The sequence below is a fragment of the Rana temporaria genome, chromosome 9, assembly GCF_905171775.1.
Source record: "Rana temporaria chromosome 9, aRanTem1.1, whole genome shotgun sequence".
NCBI classification, from domain to species: Eukaryota; Metazoa; Chordata; class Amphibia; order Anura; family Ranidae; genus Rana; species Rana temporaria.
This window is the reverse complement of record NC_053497.1, coordinates 138,678,396-138,703,542: the sequence shown is the minus strand read 5'-3', so window position 1 is coordinate 138,703,542 and position 25,147 is coordinate 138,678,396. Positions and strand designations below refer to the sequence as shown.

Here is a 25,147-nt window from a genome sequence, read left to right as displayed (position 1 = left end):
TGGGGAGCTCTCAATGACATTCCCTACATCATTGTACTGCAAGACTCTGGGATGACAACACTCCAAGGGATGTGTCCATGAGGTCCTGAATTTACATAAAGTGAGTTGAATGATGCAGGAAGACCAGTGTTGGATCACAAAATGGGTGAATCTTTAGGGAAGTGACAGAGGCGAATATTGGGAAAAAATATCCAGCAATATAAATTATATATATAATATATATATATAATATATATATATATATATATATATATATATATATATATATATATATATATATATATATATATATATATATATATATATATATATATATATATATATATATATACATATACATATACATACACACACACACACACACACATACACATAAAATGCTGGGCTTAAGAAAAAAATCAATTAAAAAAAGTTGACCCCAAAAGATTTGTTATTAGGGAGTTGATTTACTAAAACTAGAGAGTGCAAAATCTGGTGCAGCTCTGCATTGTAGCCAATCTGCTTCAAACTTCAGCTTGTTCAATTAAGCCATGACAACAAACCTGGAAGCTAAATTGGTTTCTATGAAGAGCTGCACCAGATTTTGCACTCTCCAGTTTTAGTAAATCAATCCCATAAGGTCATTCATTTCCAACCTATAGCAATGTTTAAAGAAGCAAGGGACATCTTTAACAATAGAAAAGCCTCTAAGAAAGGAAAAGCAAGCTGGTTATGCTTCTATTTGCACAACACCAGAGATCCTTCTTGTCCTATCCCTGGTACCTTCCTTAGAAAACAAATTCACTAATTTTGGACACACCTGGTAAACAAGTTGTTAAAAAAACACCGGGTTAACACGCACTATAAAGAATTTGGCAGAAGCCTGTTTTTTCTCTATAGCGGTCACATCATTGGATTATTTAGCCATGTAACCAACTGCTGTTTTTCTATGCCAATTTTAATATGGGCTATTGCACCAATCTCCTGGTATTCAGTGGTGTCCCAATTTGTCCCTGCAGTCTGGGAGCCTTTGAATGGAGCCCCCCTCCTCCCTGGCTGCTCCTATTTACAGGAACAGTAAGGAGAGGAGGTAAGAGAGGGGCCCCCCAGCTGGGTGGCAAATTGTAAAGCAATTAATCAAGGCAGTTAAAAGGCAGAGTGGACAGGCTGAGGCTGTGAGCCCCTGCCTGTCACTGACACACACTGTTTATCATGGAAATGTGACTGGGTTGGGGGGGGGGGGGGGGGGCGTGAAGGCTTTTCTCAAATGCCGGCCGAGCATCTTTACAGAGAGTACTTCCGCTGGGCATGTCCTGGCAGCCTGGAATAAGTCCGTAGTTAGAAGTTACCCCTTTCTTAACCAAGTGTCTTTTCTTATCCTAGTGTCTCCCAAACAAAGATGTCAGCACAGGCTTTACAGCCAATCTGATATACAGTATGAAATCATTATTGCAATTAAAGGGAACATACAGTGCCTTGCAAAAGTATTCACCCCCTTGGCTTTTTACCTATTGTGTTACATTACAGCCTTCAGTTCAATTTTTTTTTATTTTATCAGAATTATATGTGATGGATCAGAACACAATAGTCTAAGTTGGTGAAGTAAAATTAAAAACAACATATACATACATTTTTCAGAAATAAAAAACTGATAAGTGACATGTGCGTATGTATTCACCCCCTTTGTTATGAAGCCCTGTAACCAATTACCTTCAGTAGTCACATAAGTGAAATGATGTCCACCTGTGTGCCATCTCAAGGCCCATGCACACCATCAGACTGACAACGGTCCGATGGACTTGTTTGATCGGACAATCCGACCGTGTGTATGCGCCATCGGACAATTGTTTTAGTTTTGTCATCGGACAAACGTTAGCTGTGAATGCTCTCAAAAAAATATAAAAATCGGGCCAATTTTAGTTTAAAAAATTCCTGCGCATATTCCGTGTGACGACAAAAAAAAAAAAAAACAACATGTTTGGGGTTTGCAAGTAATTTTCTAGGAAATAAAAAAAAAAAAAAATGGTGATTAAACATAGGAACGAAGCGCCAGAAATGGCCTGTATGGGAAGTGGTTAAATGATCACATTTCACACACACTAAGCTTTCCTCTCATACTGCAAGTTTATGGATTGGCCGACTCTTGCCACAACATGAGTTCATAAACGCACAACATGAGTTCATAAACGGAGGTTCTACTTTTACCCTCATTTAGTGAATACAATGTAATGATAAGCAAACATGTAAAAAAGTAAATATCACATGAAAATCTCGTTGGAGCCGGTTCACACACGGGCGGTCCGCTCTATTCAAAGGAACCGTTCTAATAGGAGCGACGCAAGTCACTCCGCCTTAGAAAAAGGTTCTTGTACAACTTTGGGGCGACTTGCATTGACTTCAATACAGAAGTAATTTTGCCTCTCAAGTCGTCTTGAAATCGTCTGGCCGTGTCACCCCCAAAGTCGTGCCGCCTGTGTGTGAACCGGCTCTTAATGTGAACCGGTGGGAGCTAGCATGGGAAAAGCACAACTGCTTATACTTGGCCTTTCTTCACCCATACATGGGTCCCTTTTCTCAGGAAAGCCCTAAAAGCATGCGATTACAGGGGTCTCTTCTCCTCACTCCCAGCAGCCACAGTATAAGCAGCTTTGGGAACCAACAATGAGGTGAACCTATTGCCTTTTCCGGCATGGTCAAAGCACAGGTTTGCTTTAAAAAGTCAAACATGATGTCAGTGATGGCCTCCAAGGAAGGCATATATTGAAGATTTTACTTACTTAAAAGGGACTGTAAAGGTAATTTTTTTCCCCTTTAAATAGCTTCCTTTACCTTAGTGCAGTCCTCCTTCACTTACCTCATCCTTCCATTTTGCTTTTAAATGTCCTTATTTCTTCTTATTCCTCACTTCCTGTTCTTCTGTCTGTAACTACACACCGTAATGCGAGGCTCTCCCTCGTGTGGAGAAAGCCTCTTGAGGGGGAGGGGGTGAGCAGGAGTGTCAGGACGCCCTCTAACACACAGCTCCTTTATCTGCAAAGTAGAGAGTGCCCTGACCCTCCTGCTCGCCCCCTCAAGAGGCGTTCTCCACACCAGGAAAAAAGCCTTGCATTACTGTGTGGAGTTACAGAAAGAAGAACAGGAAGTAAGGATTTCTCAGAAGAAATGAGGACATTTAACAGCAAAATGGAAGGATGAGGTAAGTGAAGGAGGACTGCACTGAGGTAAAGGAAGCTATTTAGGGGGAAACAAAAAAAAAAAAATTACATTTACAACCCCTTTAAGCCTACGGTACTGGCCGTTCTTCATAACGCCCGCACATTAACAGTGCACTAAAAGGGAACCAGGAGCAGCAACCCAGCAGAGACTGGTGTGTTACAGCAGGTACAAAGGGCAGGCTGGGTAAACAAATTGTTCTAAATATACTTAAGTGCCCAAGCTGCTAATCGTTCTGTGATTATAATCTAATTACACAGCCATGCTTCACCAAGCAGAGGCTGCAAGCGAGATTTATGGATGCTGGAAGGTAACAAAGCCCTGATGTTGTACATTAAAGACTAGCAGAATGCCACAAGAAACCAAATCATCAGAATGGGACAGTAAACAGAGAGAACAGAAAAAGCAATGCAAACAAACTGTAAATCAGTAAAAATATAGACATGCAGAAACAAACAAAAAAAATAATAATAATGGCAATAGTGCCACTTGTTTGGAACCATGTCATTTTCTGAGACTCTTTAGGCCATGCACCCCTCTTCCTCTGCACCCCTCACATCACAACCTGCCTCCTATACTGCATGCCTACTCTAGGTCAGTGACTAGGTATTGAAGGTACACACTTGAATCTGGTTCTTTCTTACTCCCAGGAAAAGTCCTTTGTACATCTGACTGTTCCTGGGAGTAAGAAAGAACCAGATTCAAGTGTGTACCTTCAATTTTGACAACCAAAACACACACACACACACACACACACACGAAAATTCCTGGATTTCTAAGCACTGTTTCATGCACTGTTCTACACGCAGAAGGAGCTAAAGGGCCAGATTCTTAGAGGAGATACGACGGCGTATCTCCAGATACGCCGTTGTATCTCTGCGTCCGGCCGGTCGTATCTATGCGCCTGATTCTTAGAATCAGTTACGCATAGATATCTGTTAGATCCGACAGGCGCAAGTCTTACGTCGTCGGATCGTAACTGCATTTTTAAGCTGACCGCTAGGGGCGTGTACGCTGATTTACGCATCGAAATATGTAAACCAGCAAGATACGCAAATTTCCGAACGTACGCCCGGCTGACGCAGTACATTTACGTTGTTTACGTTAGGCTTTTCCCGGCGTATAGTTACCCCTGCTATATGGTGGCATAAGTGCGGCGTACCAATGTTAAGTATGGCCGCCGTTCCCGCGACGAAATTTGAACATTTTGCGTCGTTTGCTTAACTCGTCCGTGAATGGGGCTGGATGTAATTTACGTCCACGTCAAAACCAATACGTCCTTGCGGTGTATTAGAAGCAATGCACACTGGGAGATTTCCACGGACGGCGCATGTGCTGTTCATGAAAAACGTCAATCACGTCGGGTCACAGAAGATTAACATAAAACACGCCCCCCCCGTCCCACATTTGAATTAGGCGGGCTTACGCCGGCCGATTTACGCTACGCCACCGCAACTTACGGAGCAAGTGCTTTGAGAATACAGCACTTGTCCGTCTAAGTTGCGGCGGCGCTACGTAAATCGGATACGTTACGCCGCAAAGATACGCGCTCCTACGAGAATCTGGCCCTTCGTCTACAATCCTGTGTTAAACTAGAAGTGTGAATGTACAATGTATATGTAAAGCGCTGCGTAAATGGACGTCTCTATATTAGTACATTAATAATAATAAGTGTGCCCCTGTGTTTGGAGACCAACAGTCACTAATCTCATACTGAGGATTGGGCACCAATCAGCATAATACCCCTGGCTATGTGATCACCATGACAGACAATCATGGTTAAACACATGAGCTTTTTCACCCCCTTACAAACAAATGCAGACTTCAGCTGTTGCTCATGAAACGGTGACTGTTGAAGCGAGCAGACAGAAGCCGTCACAGTGAATTAAAATGTGTAAAATAAAATCATGGTTTTAAAAACAAAAACATTTTAGTGCATTCATTTGTAAGCCAATGAAAAACAAACAGGAAGGAATCAAAGCCAAGATGCTTCGTGAAATAAAAAAAAAACAACAACTCAGAATTTTCTTCTATTTGCTCCCTTTAGGTCTAAAAAGGGGGAGTTTATATGTCATATTATACTATGTCTTTGGCATTCTGATTAATTTTTTTTTCATTCTTATACGTTACAATAGCCTTTCTTAAAATGTACCAGTATTTATTTTTCTTTGCATGTGGATTATTCTGACCTGATGCATGCCTCCCCTTAGTCCGTTTATGGGGATTTGTTGCTTTTTTTTAAGCTGTACCTACTGTGCATATTTATATTCCATGCATTTTCTGAATCATTTTTTTTATTAAACTATAAACATAACTACTTTAAGACAAGGCTATTTCAGGCACTTTGTTGACCAAGTTTAAAATCAGTGTTTTTACTCGAAAATTACCTCTAACCCCCAATTATAAATTTTTAGCAGAGACCGTGAGGAATAAAATGGCAATCGTTGGCAAATTTCTGTCACACAGTATTTGTGCAGCCGATTTGCAAAGGCATTTTTTTGGGGGGAAAAATAAACTTTAACCACTTCACCCTCCGAAGATTAGGCTGCCCAATGACTGGCCATATTTTGCGATTAAGCACTGCGTCGTTTTAACTGACAATTGTGTGGTCGTGCGACGCCGTACCCAAACAAAATTAACGTATTTTTCCCCTCCCACAAATGGAGCTTTCTTTTGGTGGAATTTGATCAACTCTGCAACTAAAATTGTTTGCGCTATAAAAAAATAAAAAAAATAAATAATATTTTGTACCTTTTGCTATAATAAATACACCCCCACCTTTTTTTTTTAAGTTAATTTTTCTCAGTTTAGGCCGATTTGTATACTACATATTTTTGGTATATTTTTTTTTTTGGTGCAAAAAGCGTATATTGATTGGTTTGCGCTAATAGTTATAGCATTTACAAAATAGGGGATAGATTTATAGCATATTTTTTACTAGTAATGGCAGTGATCTGCTACATTATGGCGGACACAGATACTTGACACAATTTTTGGACCATTGGCATTTATACAGCGATCAGTGCTATAAAATGAACCGATTACTGTAAATAGGTCACTGGCGGGGAAGGGATTAACACTAGGGGGCGATCAAGGGGTTGTGTTCCCCAACGTGTGTTCTAACTGAAGGGGGATGGGACTGACCTAGATAAAATTACAGATCATGGTTCCTAGCTTTTAGGAACTCACGATCTGTCTTTCCTCAGCTCAAAAAACAGTGTGTGTGTTTACAAACAAGTCCCTGTTCTGCCTCTTGTGCCGGAGAGCGCTTGTGACCGCCAGACACGAGCATCGGCACTCCCGCGATGCAGGAAGACACACAGTATATTCTTTTTATTCCTGACATACAATTTAAAAAGTGTGTACTGCATCAATGGACATCAAATGAATGATTTAGATCTGCAGCTCCTTGCTGGGAATACATCAAGCTTGTCCAGACTGAAGAAAGTTGAACAGCTGCCTGATCGCCAGTGGGATTTTAGTGTGGAGGTTTGTGGTAAGGCTTACCTTTACCGATGACAAGTCCACATTTGTCTGCAGGCACAGTGTAGGTGATCTCTTGCATTCCTCCTGACGTACCAATATTCCACTCACGACTGCGCCCCCGACCCCTAGCGATTGCCAGGCCGCCAAAACCATCCCTTTCCTGCAGGAGACAGCACATAAATTTAGACTGCAAAACAAACAACGTATAAAGCTTTTTTTCAAGCACGTGTTAAAAGCGGATATAAAAAATATTTTCAATGTTTAAAAAAAAAAAAAACACATGAAAAATAAACTGTTTAAATCCTACCAATATATCCTAATACAGGGAGTGCAGAATTATTAGGCAAATGAGTATTTTGACCACATCATCCTCTTTATGCATGTTGTCTTACTCCAAGCTGTATAGGCTCGAAAGCCTACTACCAATTAAGCATATTAGGTGATGTGCATCTCTGTAATGAGAAGGGGTGTGGTCTAATGACATCAACACCCTATATCAGGTGTGCATAATTATTAGTCAACTTCCTTTTCTTTGGCAAAATGGGTCAAAAGAAGGACTTGACAGGCTCAGAAAAGTCAAAAATAGTGAGATATCTTGCAGAGGGATGCAGCACTCTTAAAATTGCAAAGCTTCTGAAGCGTGATCATCGAACAATCAAGCGTTTCATTCAAAATAGTCAACAGGGTCGCAAGAAGCGTGTGGAAAAGCCAAGGTGCAAAATAACTGCCCATGAACTGAGAAAAGTCAAGCATGCAGCTGCCAAGATGCCACTTGCCACCAGTTTGGCCATATTTCAGAGCTGCAACATCACTGGAGTGCCCAAAAGCACAAGGTGTGCAATACTCAGAGACATGGCCAAGGTAAGAAAGGCTGAAAGACGACCACCACTGAACAAGACACACAAGCTGCAACGTCAAGACTGGGCCAAGAAATATCTCAAGACTGATTTTTCTAAGGTTTTATGGACTGATGAAATGAGAGAGAGTCTTGATGGGCCAGATGGATGGGACCGTGGCTGGATTGGTAAAGGGCAGAGAGCTCCAGTCCGACTCAGACGCCAGCAAGGTGGAGGTGGAGTACTGGTTTGGGCTGGTATCATCAAAGATGAGCTTGTGGGGCCTTTTCGGGTTGAGGATGGAGTCAAGCTCAACTCCCAGTCCTACTGCCAGTTTCTGGAAGACACCTTCTTCAAACAGTGGTACAGGAAGAAGTTTGAATCCTTCAAGAAAAACATGATTTTCATGCAGGACAATGCCCCATCACACGCGTCCAAGTACTCCATAGCGTGGCTGGCAAGAAAGGGTATAAAAGAAGAAAAACTAATGACATGGCCTCCTTGTTCACCTGATCTGAACCCCATTGAGAACCTGTGGTCCATCATCAAATGTGAGATTTACAAGGAGGGAAAACGGTACATCTCTCTGAACAGTGTCTGGGAGGCTGCAGTTGCTGCTGCACGCAATGTTGATGGTGAACCGATCAAAACACTGACAGAATCCATGCATGGCAGGCTTTTGAGTGTCCTTGCAAAGAAAGGTGGCTATATTGGTCACTGATTTGTTTTTGTTTTGTTTTTGAATGTCAGAAATGTATATTTGTGAATGTTGAGATGTTATATTGGTTTCACTGGTAAAAATAAATAATTGAAATGGGTATATATATTTTTTTTGTTAAGTTGCCTAATAATTATGCACAGTAATAGTCACCTGCACACACAGATATCCCCCTAAAATAGCTAAAACTAAAAACAAACTAAAAACTACTTCCAAAAATATTCAGCTTTGATATTAATGAGTTTTTTGGGTTCATTGAGAACATGGTTGTTGTTCAATAATAAAATTAATCCTCAAAAATACAACTTGCCTAATAATTCTGCACTCCCTGTATTTTCAAATGTTTTCTGTGAATACTATGTGCAGCCACATTTTCTCATGACACGTATTGTGCTTTCCTAGTTGTGATGTACTGCTCCTGCTTGAAATGCATTTTTAAGTTGGCCAACAATAAAAAACTGTGTGCTTCCTGTGCAGCATTTTTTTTAAAAAGGAGACTGAGTAATTGCACCAAGTTACCAACAGGGCTGTGGAGTCGGAGGAAATTTTGGATAGAGTAAGAGGTGGTTCTAAAGGTTTTTTTTGTTTTTGCCATCTGTGTCCCATAGGGGAGATTTCTCTTTACTTCTTGTCTGTTCCATGGCCAAAGTGAGAAGATATCCCTCCAAAGTGAGGGGTAAGAGATTATCCTTTGGTTACATTTACAGCAGGTTTGTGTTAAAAAAACAAAAAAAAGAGAGAAGGATAACATGCTCTCGCTCTAGTGCTAATCTCACAGGTTCACTTTATAGGGCTGGCACACATGCTGTAGCTTGTTGGGGAAGCCCCAAGTTCACGGGTGGAAGGAAAGAAAATTATTCAATTCCCCCAACAAAACAGTCAATTTTAATGAGGGAATCACTTCTGCAGCACTATTGTGTTCTGCCGGCAGGGAGCCTTCCCTGCTGCCAGAACACAATGATCACTGCTAGCAGCTATAGCTGCCAGCAGCATGCAAACAAATATGACAGGCTGGATCGAATCTCAGCTGGACCATGCCAAGATTCGATTCATCTATGGCTGGCTTAAGTATTCTCAGAACAAGGAAAGTGTGCCTCAAAAACTGTGGAAGCCAAAACCTGACTATATGCTGGATGATGGTCTGCCTGAGGTACCTAGAATGAGAAGCAAAGAATGCAAAGACAGCCAAAGCGCCTAAAGTTCCAAGATGTTGACTGGGAGACAAGACTTCAACTACAATGCCTACTGCCCTGACCAAGTGCCCAGGGCTCCTTCTGAGGCTGGAATCCATCATGAGGATCCTCCAGCATCAGAGCCAGTATCCTGTGCCATCAAGCCAGGGACAACATGGTCCTTTTGGTTAGTCTTAACAGCATCGTTGACACCAACAATTGAAACATGCTGGTATTAGGATGAGCTTATCCGGGCTGGCATTAATTTTGCCAGTGTCCAATCCGCTCGTGTTATTTCTTCAAAGTGCTAGGGACAGCATTCTTGCAATCATTTTCTACTTTCACAGGAAAACAAATATATACAAAACTATTAAACTATTCACATGGGGTTTTTCTGATATTGCCTTTTGCACAGAGGAGTGTGTGGATCAGGTGCAGGTATAAAATGTCAGTACAAGTCCATAGAGTTTTAGTCTCTCACCTGTGCAGTCACAATGAGCTCATTGATGATATGCGCAGCGTGCTGACACCGGTCAGGGAGGCCCATTACTTGCGCCACTCTTTCAGGGCTGATTCCATCATCTGCAGGAGGCAAACACAAGCAAAGCAAACCGTTTAGCACCATGTGCAGTAAACCCAGCTGTTATGTAGCGCTGCTTCGTATATATGAAAACAGGCCAGCACATGCCACATCAACTAAAGCATAACAGCAGCGACTCTGCTTGAAAGCTGCAGATTACACAAAATGACAGGCTTCTAGAAAAATATATCTATGCGCAAATAACAAAAAAAAAAAAAAAAAAAAAAAAACAAACAACCACACAAATCAAAAAGAAAACAAGGGGGAAAAAAACGCACAGCACCCAGTGGCAAACAGTTATGTGATGTAGCAGTTGGTGAAAACAGAACTGGGATGGTTGAAGTGGAACTGTAGCCAGACAGATGCATAAAATGTATAGAGGTGGGTCGATCCGATGGAAAATTCAGTTTTTGCCACAAAATCAATGGCTGGCCCACCCACTACAACAACTCCCTTTTCATCTTCTAATGTGAAAAGCAGCATTAATGAGCAATAAAAAAAAAACACATCACTAAAGCTATTGCTGACAGGGTCTCTCTCTCTCTCTCTCAAACCTAGGCAACTAATCATGAAAAAAAATATTTTTTTATGAAAAAAAAGTATTTGATCTGGATATATGGGCAGTTACGTTTGTGAAAATTTTACTTTTTTTTTTTAAAGAAAATAAAGTCCCAATTAGAATTTTACAAAATGTTCTAGCCCCTCCTTATGTATCCTGTATCAAAAGATGTGTGTGCTTAAGTATTTCTAATCCTTTCCAGTCAAATGATCCCTCAAGTCTGGCTCCTGTGCCAGTGAGCAACAACGGCTGGGTCATAGCCTATGGGTGACATCACAGCTCGCAGAATTCAAAGCCATTGTTAAATGCTCCCTGATGTAGTAATATTAATATAGATATGTGGGTATTGTAAAATATTGTGGTATATGAAAGGCACAGTATATATAGGTTTACACATCAAAGGGGTTAGTGGTCAAACGACACGTATCAAAAGATACAGAGGACTCTGATGTGTTATTCTTATCTAAGACGACCTAGGTGTGTGGCCTGGTACTTCCTTACATAAGGAAGTGTTTATTGATGGTAATTAGACTTGTGGGATATTCATTCAATGGGAACATTTGGTTGACCCCCCCCCCCCCCCCCCCCCCCCCCACTTCCAGTGTGAGTCCAATATTTGAAGCAGTCAAGCTGGCATTCAAGTAGTCTTGTCTTGTCTCTCTACGATGAATATAGCACAGGTCTAGGAAAAGATGGGATTCTGAATTATACTCTGTTGGACCTTTGTATTGTCTGTGGACTTTGAACTTTGTATGTTATTGGAAGTTAATTAAATTTTGTGTTCTCTGGAGAACCTGGTGTGAGTTGCTGCGGAACAACGTAATTTATGGTCATCATACTAACATCTAAGATATTAATTATCTGACCGGAGTACTGGGCACACTATACATATATCTGATCACTACACCTGACACACAGCTGTAGGATCACTTGACTGACCTGGTGCCGAAAATAGGAACACAGATCTTTTTTTTACACAGGTTAGGCAAAATAGGTAGGGAAGGAGTTTATAGTTAAGGTTTTCTTCCATTTTTGGCTTGGACCCAGCGCCTCACCCCCTTGCAAGCCACCCTTTTCTTATTGAGGCCAACGATTGAAGGATAAATAGAGAGGCAGGGCCTTTGCTAGTTTTACAGGGAAATTGAGACAAGCATACAAACACATTTGGGTCTACTTATAAAAATCAAGTGTTATTCAATAGAAGTAATCTGTTTGTGAATTTTATGAATGGAGTTTTGATATTTCAGGTTTGTGACAAGTTTATGTTAATCTCAATTGTAAAGCGCTGTATATTGCACTGTGAAGGACTGTCTTTTGGTGTTAGATTAAACAAATGCAGCAATATTCCAGCAATGAAGACATGAGATGCCCTCTGACCCCTGATCGGTTCCACACAGAGCCATGTACCACATACAAGTATTAGATAATACTGCACAAACCTGGTTTAAACTGAATTCTTACGCCGGCATCATTCTGAATTTTCTTAATCATTTCCCCATTTCTTCCTATTACGATTCCCACAGCAAACCTAGGTACAGACACCTGGGCATTGTAAAACAAAACAGGTAGGAGTGAGACAAAGCAGCAACCAGCCGTCAGAGCAGTACAATTTCAAAGTATTGGTCAAACCTCAAACAATGCATTACTGCCACAATTTTATATTGGACGTAAAACCTTACTGGAGGACATTCGGTTTTCTAAAGCAATGTGTATGCTAAACTAATCACCAGGTTTCTTTTCCACAAAATATTCTTTCGACTTTTTTTTTTTAATCTCTGTATCTCAGTGCTGCTGATCTCCTTCAGTCAGTTTCTGTGTACATGGACACTTTCCAGCAGTAGCTGCACATCATTGCTCTGGACTGATTTCCTGATCTAAACGGTCTATCAGGCCTATGTATTGGTACGGCCAATTGAAGTCTCCACCAGGGGCACATATGAACGTGTGACAAGAGAACAATGGAATACAGCCTTTCAAAAAGACAATATTTTTTGTCTAGGGCTGTATGTTTGATTTTACATAAATGTTTTATTATTTTAACAAAAGCTGCAAAAGTTAAAAACCCTGAGAATTCATCTCGATATTGCACAAAGATGTTTAAACATGACAAATACATGCTGTATCAACATACATTACGTGTTAACAAGCTCTTAATGAATTCCAAGAAAAGGAGGATTTTAAAGCCTCATAACCACCCCTCATTGGCTGCCATAAATATTACAATGGGCACCACACAGTGCTGTTACACACAGGAACCACTTTCATGAGGTACCGCCACCAATATCAATAGTAATGCTCTGTAACCGCACCTTAAATGGTTGTACAGTTAGTGATGACAATTACTGGCAATTATAGCAAGCAATAGTGTTTTTTTTAATGCAGCTAAATATTTTATTTCTTAGCATCGCTGTTCTGTCACGTGACATCCTGACGATTTCCTTCCCCAATCTAAAGACTGCAGTGGGAGGGTTCAGCTGACCTCTCACATGACTGCACAGAGGGTACTGAGAAATTAGATATTTTGCTGCATATGTAAAAAAAAAAAAACAAAAAAAAAACACATCAATATTTCATGTTTGTTTTGTTGTATGTAAACAAAACCTAAAAAAAAAAAAAAAATTACTTTCAGTAATGGTCATCACTAACTTTACAGCCACATAAAAAAGCAGCAGGAGGGGAGAGGTGGTTTGGAGATCCCGAGAAGATGAGGGTCAGGGCTGCTCTGTGCAAAGACACTGCACAGGGCAGGCAAGCCGTGGGGATGGGGATTTATCAAGCAATCTTGTGTTTTTGACGTGAAAAATAAATACATCTTAAAAGGGTGCTTTAATGAGCATTGCTTCATTCTTCATCATCAACACATGTGAATGAGCCCTAAATCTTACGGGCTGAATGTCGGCTGGCAACGGCCAGTTCAATAGAATCCGGCCGACATTCATCCCGGGTGTATGGCATCCAGTCTGACAGAAGGTTCATGACCAAAAAAGGTCTACCGACTGGCTCCTGGTCAGCCAATGGCTGAGTGCTGACCGGAGTGTTCTGGCAGGCCGTCCTCCTGTCAGAACACAATAGAACAACGAGGGAAATCGTTGTACCAACATCCGATTGTTGGTATAGCAGTTCTGACCGGAGCCGTCTTTTCTAGTGGTGTGTACAAGGCTTAGCCCAGGTTCACACTGGGCTGCGGGAGTGAAGCCGTGCAAGTTCAGCTGAACTCGCACGATTTCACTCCCGCTGGCAGACCGTGATTTCAGAGACATCTGTGCAGGTCAATGTAAATCGGGGCCCGAAATCACAAAGTAGTACAGGAACTACTTTTTGAAATCAGTGCAGCGCCGCAGGAAGTGAAGCACTACCCGCAGGTCCCCACAGAGTGGACTCTTAGAAGTGGGTGCAAATACCTATCTTAGACAGGTATCTGCACCTCCCCCCTGAAAGGTGCCAAATGCAACACCGGAGAGGGGGGGGGTCCGATGAGCGGAAGTTCCACTTTAGGGTGGAGCTCAGCTTTAAGGGACACAGGATTGAGACAACTGGGTTTAACTGCTGCCTACGGAAGAACTGGACACTGGCAAACATAAAAAGCACCTAGCACAGTATAACCTCCAACTCTGCACGCTACTCCAAAAACGCTTAAAGAGGAAGTAAACTTGAATCTTTAAGGCTTACCTATAGGTAGTACAAATATTGCCTAAACATGCACCATTTAGGAGATATTTACTGTATAAGCAGCCAGTGAAATCATTGGCACATGTGCTCTCCAAGGAATGACCAGAGGCTCCCGCACGCATATGAGGTCATCACGGCTCTGGCCAGTCACAGAGCCGGAGTCCACGAACCCGGAAGAAAGACAGATGAAGAAGGAGGCTGCCTCCAGTGATGACATGGAAGGTTTCGTTTTGAGGAAAGTTTCACATAATGTGCTAGTATGCGATGCTGATTAGATTTTCTCAAAATCAGGAATGGCCACAGAGGAATTGAAATTAGTCCAGTGCCCACATGACCAGCTGAATTATGATTCATCGAAGGCCAGCTTTAATGAACTTTAAGAAAGGTTTTTTTTTGGCAAGTCAAAATTCCTGTTTTCTTAATTGTTCATTTAGGGACATAGGGTCAGAAGGAAATCTGAGATAATTTAATGCCCAAAAGAAGTAAAACACCAAAGCAAAGCGCTAAGAAGTCCTGAAAATAACCGTGCAAAACTGGGGCTGCGTGCAGCTCAAAGAGCCATTTAAAGGGACCTTATGCGAACAGATAAGATGGCAGCCTTAAAACTTTGGGAAAAGACACTGGATGACGAAAAGCCCAAGAAGCACTTGCTGATCGAGTGGCATGTGCCTTGACAAAAAAAGGTGGAACCAAAAGGTCTATTTCAGCGTTTGGTAGATGATGGAAGGTGTATTAATTAGGTTCTGTAGTCACATTAAACATACCGGGTTAGGTACAATATCAGAATTTGCAAAGTGACAAGAAAAAGGTCAAATAGTAGCATAAGAGATAAAAGTAGTGTATGTGCACTTGTACTTACCTCTACGCTGCCACCTCCCATTCTGCTGCTGAAATCGTTGCGTAAACCTCTGAAATCAGCCTGGTCCTTTTCTCTGATGATCTCTAGTACCAACTCTCTTGCTTGCTAAAAAAAAATAAAGTCAGTAACTTACATTTAAAAATTAAAGAGGTTCACTGGGGAGCTAGTCATTTTATGTACACAAAGCCATGAAAGGTAAAGAGTCAGTCACTCTAAACCTTCTATTTTGTTTTTTGGTAGAAGATGCAGGGCCAAGTCACCTGATGGTTTTCTTTATCTCTCAGGGATGCCATTAGTGAGATCTCTGCGGAGTTTCCGGCTTTGTACATGCGCTATGGCCATTAGGGCATTTATTTGCCATCAGTTTGAGACCCTTCTGGGATTATTCAGAATTCATTAACAAGAGTAACTGAACTCCTCCTGAGCTGTGTGGACAAAAGCCCATTGGCACATGTCCTTATTAGGGCTCTTTCACACTGTTATGGTAGTGCGCCATGAATGTTTGCAATGCAATACCATTTATTTTGAATGGCATCCCAACACACATGAAAAAGCACGAGCTGTAATGCACTGGCATTCTGGTATGCATCTTTGCATATGTGTCCTTATGGGTTTCCCACTCCCCTTTGTGTCTTTAGATTATAATAAAAGTAAAAAATACAAAGGAGGTGGAACGACCAGCGATGAGTGGAAATGCTCAAAAGTTCAAGAGAAACAAAAACCATAATTAAGAGCAAGGAGATATCACTATTTAAGCACCCAAGACAAAAAAATAAAAATAACCAGGGACTGACTTGGCTAGCTCCACCTATAACCAAAACGTCACTTTTGGATGGTCTTATTTAAACCGTCAATTAAAACAGAGCATGGCCTTTAAACAAAAACCCACCACAAGCAAAAAAGCTGATGATTTAAAAGCAGAGGGACAGTGAAGGTCTATGTGCAGGGCCATTTATGAAATGATTATGTATATGGACCATCTATGAAACATTCCCTTGATGTTACATGCAAAAAACATGCACTGCTGCATTACTTGAAACATATGAAGCATTCATAGTTACATAGTCAGGTTTAAAAAAAAAAAAAAACACGACACTAGTCTAGTCTAGTGCAAGGGTCTTAAAGTGACAGTCCACAAGCCGTTTTGCGAGACTACAAGTCCCATCATGCCTCTGCGAGTCATGCTTGTAACTGTCAGCCTTCCAATGCTTCATGGGACTTGTAGTTTCACATCAGCTGGAGGGCCGCCAGTTTGAGACCCCTAGTCTAAAAGCAGCACTGCAAGTGTTGCTGATGTATGTTCTCACTTGTAATTTCTCACTGGAGTATGGGGGAAGGAAAGGGACAAATCTTCCTGTTGTGGGTAACAAGAACAGTTTTCCTGTTTTTTTAGATGCATCTAAGATCTGATCACTGTTGCATCTCTGAGGATTCCCATATTGGGAGGGATTGCAGCACTGTACAAAGTTAGAGCAAGCCCGAGAGTGGAAACCAAGGAAAACGCCAAGGGGGCAGATGCCGTGTACAACGTTGTCATGATGGTGTGACCCCCAGATGCAGCAGCACACACGTGGTAGATGGGGGCACTGCCTGCTTTTACATATGGAGTAGGCATTAGATTTACTGGCAGGTGGGGTGACACTAAATGTATGCTCAGATGGGGGGGGGGTGTGGGTATGTGGGCTGTTTCTTATACATTTTTTCTTTAAAGGTTGGGTAGGAGGTGTCAATCCAAAGCATTGCCTTTTTTGTGAGTGCAGAATTCTGGATCTTAATTGTGCTACTGCTAAAAAGGCATCCTGATATAGTAGTAACATCCTTTTAAGCCAGCCTGATTGCATCCCCCTAATAAAATATTACGTTTTACAATGCCTCATGGGACGTGTAGTTTCGTAACAGCTGGAGGGCCATAGTCTGGGAATCCCTGCAATACAGTAACACTGTAGTATGGAGTACACTGCAGTAACACTGTAGAATAGTACTTGCTGTTTTATGACCAGAAAACAGTAGTTTTTCTGGCAATGGTTGTGGATTTTAAGCTTAATTCCAGCTAAAACTACTTTAAGCTGAACTACACAGAATCTGAGCACCAAAAGCATTAACATTTAAAGCATGGGTCTTCAAACTATGGCCCTCCAGTTGTTCAGGAACTACAATTCCCATCATGCCTAGTCATGTCTGTGAATGTCAGTGTGTTGCAATGCCTCATGGGATGTGTAGTTCTACAACAGCTGGAGGGCCGTAGTTTGAGGATCCCTGTTTTAGACACTGAGTGAGTGATCACATAATTTTGTTTAGGACGGAATAGCCATCTTGCCTACATATTAGCTTCCTGTCATCGCCAAAGCAGCATCAGACAGAAGAGGGAGGAACAGCACTAAAGGCCAATCAGTTCCCTTAAATTCCCACTAAAGTTTTAGAAAAAATAAAATAAAAAATGGTATTGGAAAAAGTGACATCATTGACTTAGCCATCACTTTTGGATGCACCTTATCTTAGCATGTATAGCGATTTTTATCTTTTAGTCAGTCTGTTTGCACAATTATCAATTATACTATTTTGGTTATTTATACATTTTACAACTTACACCATTCTATGCTATTGGAGCGCAACACCACCTCTTGATTTTTTCCATGTCTCACTGTGGGTAGTGGTTGGCCCATACGGTAGTTGCCGCACCTTTACCCTCTGCACACTTAGTTTCCACTGTAGCGCAGGAATAACTACTTTACCCACTGACTTGGCTATGCTGTTTGGCAAGGCTGCCTGGATCAGGAGACTGGTTGAACAGAATTACAAATTCTTTTTTGCAGACAAGACCATACACATATATAAAGTCGCTTGTCTAAGAGTTCAGCTTTCAGTAATCAAAGCTCTGCTATTGGTCAGGCTCACAAAGCTCACACACCTGCACTTTGAAAGGGTCTCCTGTGATCCGAAGGGGTTTGTCTGCACCTGTTGGTAATGGGCCGTCTTGGATCATGATCATTTTAACACCAGTCCTCTCCTGCAACATGAGAGCAAGTGTCATGAAATGAGATGTTTAAGAAGTGACAGACAGACAGCCATCAGACAGACAAATGTCACCTAAGTAATGGTGTTAGCTACAGAGTCACCATACAGCTTACTCAAATAACCCCCACAAAAGGTTCCATGCCAACCACTTAAAAATGAACCTAATCTCTAATGACACAAAGCTATGTTTAAACAGTACATAGAGAAACTAATAAAAAGCTGAAGCACTTTCCTTTCCTGATCGGCAGTCTTCAAAAATGTTTGAAACAAAACAATCAAAAGCCAAGACATTTGACCACGTGATCTCTGCTCAACTCGAAGATCAGCCAAGTCTGACCTCCAACTCTTCCCTTCACCAGAGATCATGTGACCAAATGCCTAGGCCATGAGTTTTACATGTAAGTAGTTACCAGGAAAGGTAAGCATTCAATTTTTCTAATTACTTTGTATGAATAATAGCAAGACATTACCTAAAAATGTAAATACAGATCTACTTTAAAATAATCGTGTTTTGCCAACGAAAGGCAAAGCAACAGGTCCCCGTGAATGCCTTCCTCCCCAGCTACATACTCACCTTTCCTTTGCTCCCCCCTCCACTCTGTTCAGCCATCGAAGCCCACAAGGACACTCCCATGGGTCAGTGCTGGGCCAAGTACCAGTGTTGTCACATGGAGAGGGAAATCTAATCATGAGCCCCTAGAGGCCCACAAATAATGTTAATCCTAGCAGATTACCAAAGTAGTGGGGGACTAAAGGAGAGTGTATTGCCAGATTACCTATTGCTGTACCCTGTATGCTGCAGCTGACGTTTCTTAATCCACAAATTAGGGCAAATGCCCTTCAAAACAGTTGTCATCTAACATCAATTTCTTCTTTATCCCTGTTTTGTGACATTTCCCATTCCATAAAAAAAAAAAGAAAAGAAAATCTGACAAGGGTTCTCGGCTTTTTTTACCCCATCAAAAAAAAAAAAAAAAAAAGTTTTAAAGTGTACACTATACATACACTAAAACATCACAAAAAAATAAAATAAAAAAATGTAACTTTAAGGCCCCTTTCACACGGGGCACGGTGGCGGTATAGCGGTGCGATTTTTTGCACCGCTATACCGTCGTATTTACCGCGATAGTCGGCCGCTAGTGGTGCAGTTTTAACCCCCGCTGGCAGCCGAAAAGGGATGAATACCGCCGGCAATGCGTCTCTGCAGAGGCGTATTACTGCAGTTTCCCATTGATTTCAATGGGAAGGAGCGGTAAACACCCCGCTCCTATACCGCTCTAGGACTTTTGGAGCTGTCCTGCTAGCGCACCGCTTCAGTGTTTTCACGCTTTCGCCTTTGGAATGCAGGGCACGATTTTTTCAGGCAGTACAGCAGCGCTTTTTTTTAGCGCTAAACCGCCTGAAAAACGCCTCAGCCAGTGGATCCTCCTGCTCAGGTGGAGGATCTGTCCGCCGATTCCCACTGAGCAGGTGGACAATGGGTCTGTCTCTGCTCCACTAATGCAGAGCAGTCACACACATATTTCGCTTACCTCTATGGGTGTTCAGATGAAAACTAACCCCTTGTCCGTTTAACATCCAATGGTCAGCCATCTGACTTGCCAGATTGATGGGAAAAAAAATCCCTCATCTGTGTTTTTAGCAGACAGGATTGGATGTTGGTGGGTGTAAACATGTCCGATTACATCCGTTGCTCCATAGAGGGCAATGGATGGTCTGCCTGAAAAATTGACAGGCAGACCCAATCGATCCACTGGTGTAAAAAACGGGGCCTAAGGCTTAATTTACATAAGTGTACGGATCTGTACACCCATGCAAAGAGGCTGTGTTCTGTGCAGACCCATGCAGGTAGTGTTCAAATCAATGACATGCAGCCAGCTGCATAGACCTGTAGGATTCTTCACATGCATCCCAGAGTGTACTTTCATGTGGGTCCGATACACAGATGAAGATTGCGTTCTTATCTGTGAATCAGGCCAGCACAAATAAGCTTGAGGTAAATATGTGCCAAGATTTAAAAAAAACTTGATTTTAGGTGAAATATGCAATTTTATGTGTACATATAGGCAGCCATGTTTGCTGAATACAGGTTCTGCTTCCAGCCCTACTTTTTAGCCCGTACAGCGAATTCGTGTTTACAAGCTGCAGGGCCTGTGCATGAACTACAAGTGTGCTCACAGTTTGATAACTACAAGCAGTCAGCCACAATGGCCGACGGTACATGTAGTTCTCTCATTCACAGATCACTGTGAATGAACAACTGGGCATTGGGGGGGGGGGGGGGGGGGTGTTGTCAGCAGGTCTGCAGCATTTTATATGCATGTTATGATCTGAGAGGCGAACTTATGCTTTGAGCTGCCCATAGATGAATCAAAAAATCAGCCAGTTCACAGGGACTAGCTGATCTTCGATTCATCTATAGCCTTTCCCATTCGAGAGGAGTTGCTCTAATGAGCGACTGTTCTTGAACAGGACTACTAGTAAATATTTGTTCCTACAGCACACGCAGCCAATGGGCTGCAGAGTTGAACAGTGAGCTGATCAGTGTATTTTGACAGTGAAGGAGACCTCACTGTCCTAATATAATAGTCCAGCAGGGAGCATTCCAGCCTCTACTGCCTATGCGTGGATGAGGGAATCCGTTCAGTTTTTTTTCTGATCAGCCTATTGGCTGATCTAAAAAAAAATAAAAAAGTGAGTACATACCACCTGAAAAATACATATTGGGCTCTGTTCACATATATGCAAATCAAATGAGGACAGGCGCGGTGCAGTTATTAAAAAAAAAAAAAAAGCACCAATGAGTTTTTCCTTCCAGTTCAGGTAAAAATCTGAATGGCACCGGACTCCTTTGGCCACACATACTGTATGTGAATCCAGCCTTACTGCCCTTTTTTAAAGCTATTCTAAAGTTCCAAAAGGTCCAGCTTCTGTGCCAAAAGGAAGCAGCACCAACATGCTGGCACCAAAACCAACAAATTCCTCATTTAAAAACCTGAAGCCAATTAATTTTCTACAATTCCAAGTGCTATTTCCACTGTAGAGAATTTGTTTTCTTACAAGGAATGGGTAAAATGTAAAATACCTTATATTTAATGTTTTCACCATAGTAACCCAAGTGTGCGAGGGCTTACCTGTCCATCAGCTTCAAGAAAGAAATACATTGTAGCCATTAATCAAATCAGTGACATTTTGAGTACCTGTCTAATGTGCGTTAAGAGTGAATTCTTACGCTTATTTTGCAGATTGCTTATTGCATAACTGGAACTGGCGATTAATATCAGTCACTCGCCTGCTTGAAGCTGCATTTATACTATGCATTATAAATGACAATTATATATTTTTTTTTACCTAAAACAGAAGAGGAACTAAAATAGAAATTTAAGAAAATCAAAAGCACTTTTAAAAAGGTACTGAGGTACCGGGAATTAAGTGCCAATTAGCAGCAGTCTGCACTCTTCTGAATATTAACATCCCACAAAGAAATGCTCCACACTGAGTATAATTACACACACTTATACCTGCTGCAGAGCTAAACTATTAGCAAAATGGTATGGATAGGGAAAAGGGCAATTGGGGGGGGGGGGGGGGGGGTGCTGATAATGGACCCAAGGATAAAGTCACATTAACCCATGCTGTGCTGGAGTTTTTTGGCAAAACATGGGGCAGGACCTTTTACCTGCAGCTGTTTGATGGTCTCTCCCCCCTTGCCAATAACTAAGCCAACTTTAGATGCTGGGATGAGGATCTCTTGGACAGTGCTGTTGCCATCCATTTCACTGTGAAAACCAGGCCCATTTCGACAGCGGTCCACGATTTGACCTAAGAGACGCTTTGCATGCCTGTAAGGATAAGAGATAAATGCATTTAGCCGAGTACAGTAAACATTGAAAAAAAAAAAAAACAGCCTTGAAGCCTTCTTTCAGATCTGGTCCATACACTGTTCAAAAAAAAAAAAAAAAATTCCCCAAGCCAGAAATCTAATATAGGCACATTTTTCATTGACACCTAAGGCCTTGTGCATGCTGGCCATTAAGCCCTGATGCATTAGAACGGCCAGAAGGTAAAGACATAGGCCCAGATTCTCAAAGGGCTTACGACGGCGTACATTGTACGCCGTCGTAAGTCCTAATCTGGGCCGTCATATCTATGCTACTAATTCTTAGAATCAGTTACGCATAGATATCCATTAGATCCGACAAGCGTAAGGCTCTTACGCTGTCGGATCTGAAATGCAATTTTTTTTTTTTTGCCGCTAGGTGTCGCCTCCGTCGTTTTCCCCGTTGTGTATGCAAATTAGCAAAATACACGAATTCCCGAACGTACGTTAGATTTGCGTGGCGTAAAGTTGCCCCTGCTATATGAGGGGCAACCAATGTTAAGTATGGCCGTCGTTCCCTCGTCGAAATTTACGTCGTTTGCGCTAGTCGTCCGTGAATGGGGCTTTACGCCATTTACGTTCACGTCGAAACCAATGATGTCCTTGCGACGTCATTTAGCGCAATGCACGTCGGGAAATTTTAGGGACGGCGCATGCGCATTACGTTCGGCGCGGGAACGCGCCTAATTTAATTGCTCCACGCCCCCTACCCGGCTCATTTAAATTGGGTGGGCTTGCGCCGGGGGATTTACGCTACGCCGGTGCAACTTTGCAGGCAAGTTCTTTGTGAATAAAGCACTTGCCTGTAAAACTTGCGGTGGCGCAACGTAAACCAGATACGTTACGCCCGCACAGTTTTATGCCCATGTACGAGAATCTGGGCCATACAGTCCAGCCCCACTGTCAGCAGCATGGTAAATGCATTGAGAAACTGACAGCTACAGTGGCTGGACGGTAAAGCGAGCGCTACCAATATTTAGGGCGGTGCATGCCCAGGGACGAATTGAAACACAGACCAGAGCCTCCATGAAGAGCCTGAACAGGGAAAGACATGTACACCCCCCATAAGCCACCTACAAGACAAAGCATGGTGGCCAAACAGCCTACTGCAAAGCCAGGACATTGCAACTGGGGGTGAGGGGGCTCTGCCCAAGAAAATTTCAGCATTTATTTGCATAGGGATTTGCACTGTATTTGCAAAGGAACTCCAAAGACTAACTTGAAGGAAATACAGGTTTACTGTATGTGTAAAGGGGTCAAAAACATACAACTTATCACTAAAACCTTTAATATCTCACCAGTCTCCTTTTGAAAGCTACAATTTCCTCGGGACACAACTGTCACTCATCTCAGAACACCAATACAAGTGACATTACATTCTTCTACAGCCCTAGCTCTATACAGCTACATAAAACAAAGGGAACTTCAAACCACTCATCCAAAATAAAACTAAACCTTCCATAAAAGGGCAGCGCTCCATCTGATCCCTACTTTGTAGTACATCACTTGCTTTAAAACAGTAGTTTTACGGTACTTTCAATTTTATTTTTGTTCCTATGTATATCACACGCAACATACCACAGTCTGTTTAGAGGTGCTTTCAATCAAAGGTAGCCCCCCTCTCAAACTTTGAACAAAGGGAATCTTGGAATACATTTTCAGATCTTGGTAATCTCTGCTTAAATTATATCATAGGGTCAGTGGGAAAATGCCCTTATTTTGAAAGATCACTGGTGTCATGCCACAGGCTTGGTCAAGTGGAGCTGGACTAAAACTAAGGTGGCACCTTCACATGGGTAATAAAATCAGCCACAGCTTCAAATGATATTTAGAGCATTCCTTTTCCTTACTTCCTTTGTCTGTCCCCCCCGAGGTCCAGTGCACTGGAGTGTTCCTGATGTCATCACGTTCATCAAGCTCTGAACATGAGATCATCAGGAACAGGCCACCACTGGACATGGGGAGCATAGTTTTCTGGAGAATCGGAGGATCAGCCAAGTATAGGCACGGTGTTCAGATAACACATGCAGTGCAGGCAAAGCCCCAGAGCATGGGGGAGAAAAAAATAAAAAAAATAAAATAAAAAAACTTTGCCTGGAGTTGAGCCTTAACCCACTTCCCCACCGCTCCATAGACAAAAGACGTCTACAGAGCGGTGGAGTTATTCCGGGACGACGTCCCTGGGACGTCCTCCCAGAATGCTTCACTTGCGCGCCCCCTGCGGCGCGCTCCCAGAAGCATCTGTGAGCGCCGGGTCTAGAAGACCCGGCGCATCACAGATCGCGGTAAATCGCCGCTGATAGCGGCGGTTTACCACGTGATCGCTCCGTCAAATGACGGAGCGATCACTTGTAAACAAACCGGCGTCATGTAATGACGCCGGTTTCTCCCTCTCCTCTCTGTACCGATCGGTACAGTGTGAGAGGAGAGGGGGGAGAGCGGCAGCAGCAGCAGCTGCTGTGGGATGGATCTGTGACAAATGCAGTCACAGATCCATCCCTCCCTCCCTGTGCAATACTCTGCAATAAATACCCCCCACACTCTGCAATACCCCCCACACTCTGCAATACCCCCCACACTCTGCAATACCCCCCACACTCTGCAATACCTGCTAATATGACAGAAACGAGAATTTTATTTTTTATTTTTACAGAATTTTCAGTGTTTTTTCTTTTATAGCGCAAAAAATAAAAACCGCAGAGGTGATCAAATACCACCAAAAGAAAGCTCTATTTGTGGGAAAAAAAGGACAAAAATTTCAGATGGGCACAATGTTGTATGACTGAGTTATTGTCATTCAAATTGTGAGAGCACCGAAAGCTGAAAATTGGTCCGGTGAGGAAGGGGGTTTAAGTGCCCAGTGGTCAAGAGGTTAAGAAACCTATAGTATCCTCTGGATAAACCCTGGTTGACGATGGCTGATCTATTATCATGCACACACAATCTCAGGCCAAGCTAGGTGAAAGCCAACTTACCACTATATCTGTTGCCTGTTCCCAGGGCTACCCTTACTTTGGGCACATATATGAACTTCACACAGGGAATGACTGATGAGAATTGTACCCAGCATTAACTGCTTAGCCACCATGCTGCCCATTCTTTTTATTCTAGAATAACGTCAAGTATCAATTTTCTAATATATTCAGGCACAACAAGGTTAAACTGGGGTTTCCTATGAAAA

The 25,147-nt window shown here is 42.2% G+C and overlaps 1 protein-coding gene across 3 annotated transcripts in view; it reads right to left on the bottom strand.

Annotated features, from left to right (window-relative positions):
- Nucleotides 1-25,147, bottom strand: part of FUBP3 (far upstream element binding protein 3) — a 106,280-nt gene that overhangs the window by 35,506 nt on the left and 45,627 nt on the right. For all 3 annotated transcript variants that reach the window (XM_040324656.1, XM_040324654.1, XM_040324655.1), the window contains 6 exons: nucleotides 21,766-21,928; nucleotides 17,980-18,078; nucleotides 15,072-15,176; nucleotides 11,983-12,085; nucleotides 9,886-9,986; nucleotides 6,700-6,838 (listed from right to left, as the gene is read on the bottom strand). In XM_040324656.1, the coding sequence (XP_040180590.1) occupies nucleotides 6,700-6,838; nucleotides 9,886-9,986; nucleotides 11,983-12,085; nucleotides 15,072-15,176; nucleotides 17,980-18,078; nucleotides 21,766-21,928 (710 nt within the window). The remainder of the gene's footprint in view (nucleotides 1-6,699; nucleotides 6,839-9,885; nucleotides 9,987-11,982; nucleotides 12,086-15,071; nucleotides 15,177-17,979; nucleotides 18,079-21,765; nucleotides 21,929-25,147) is intronic.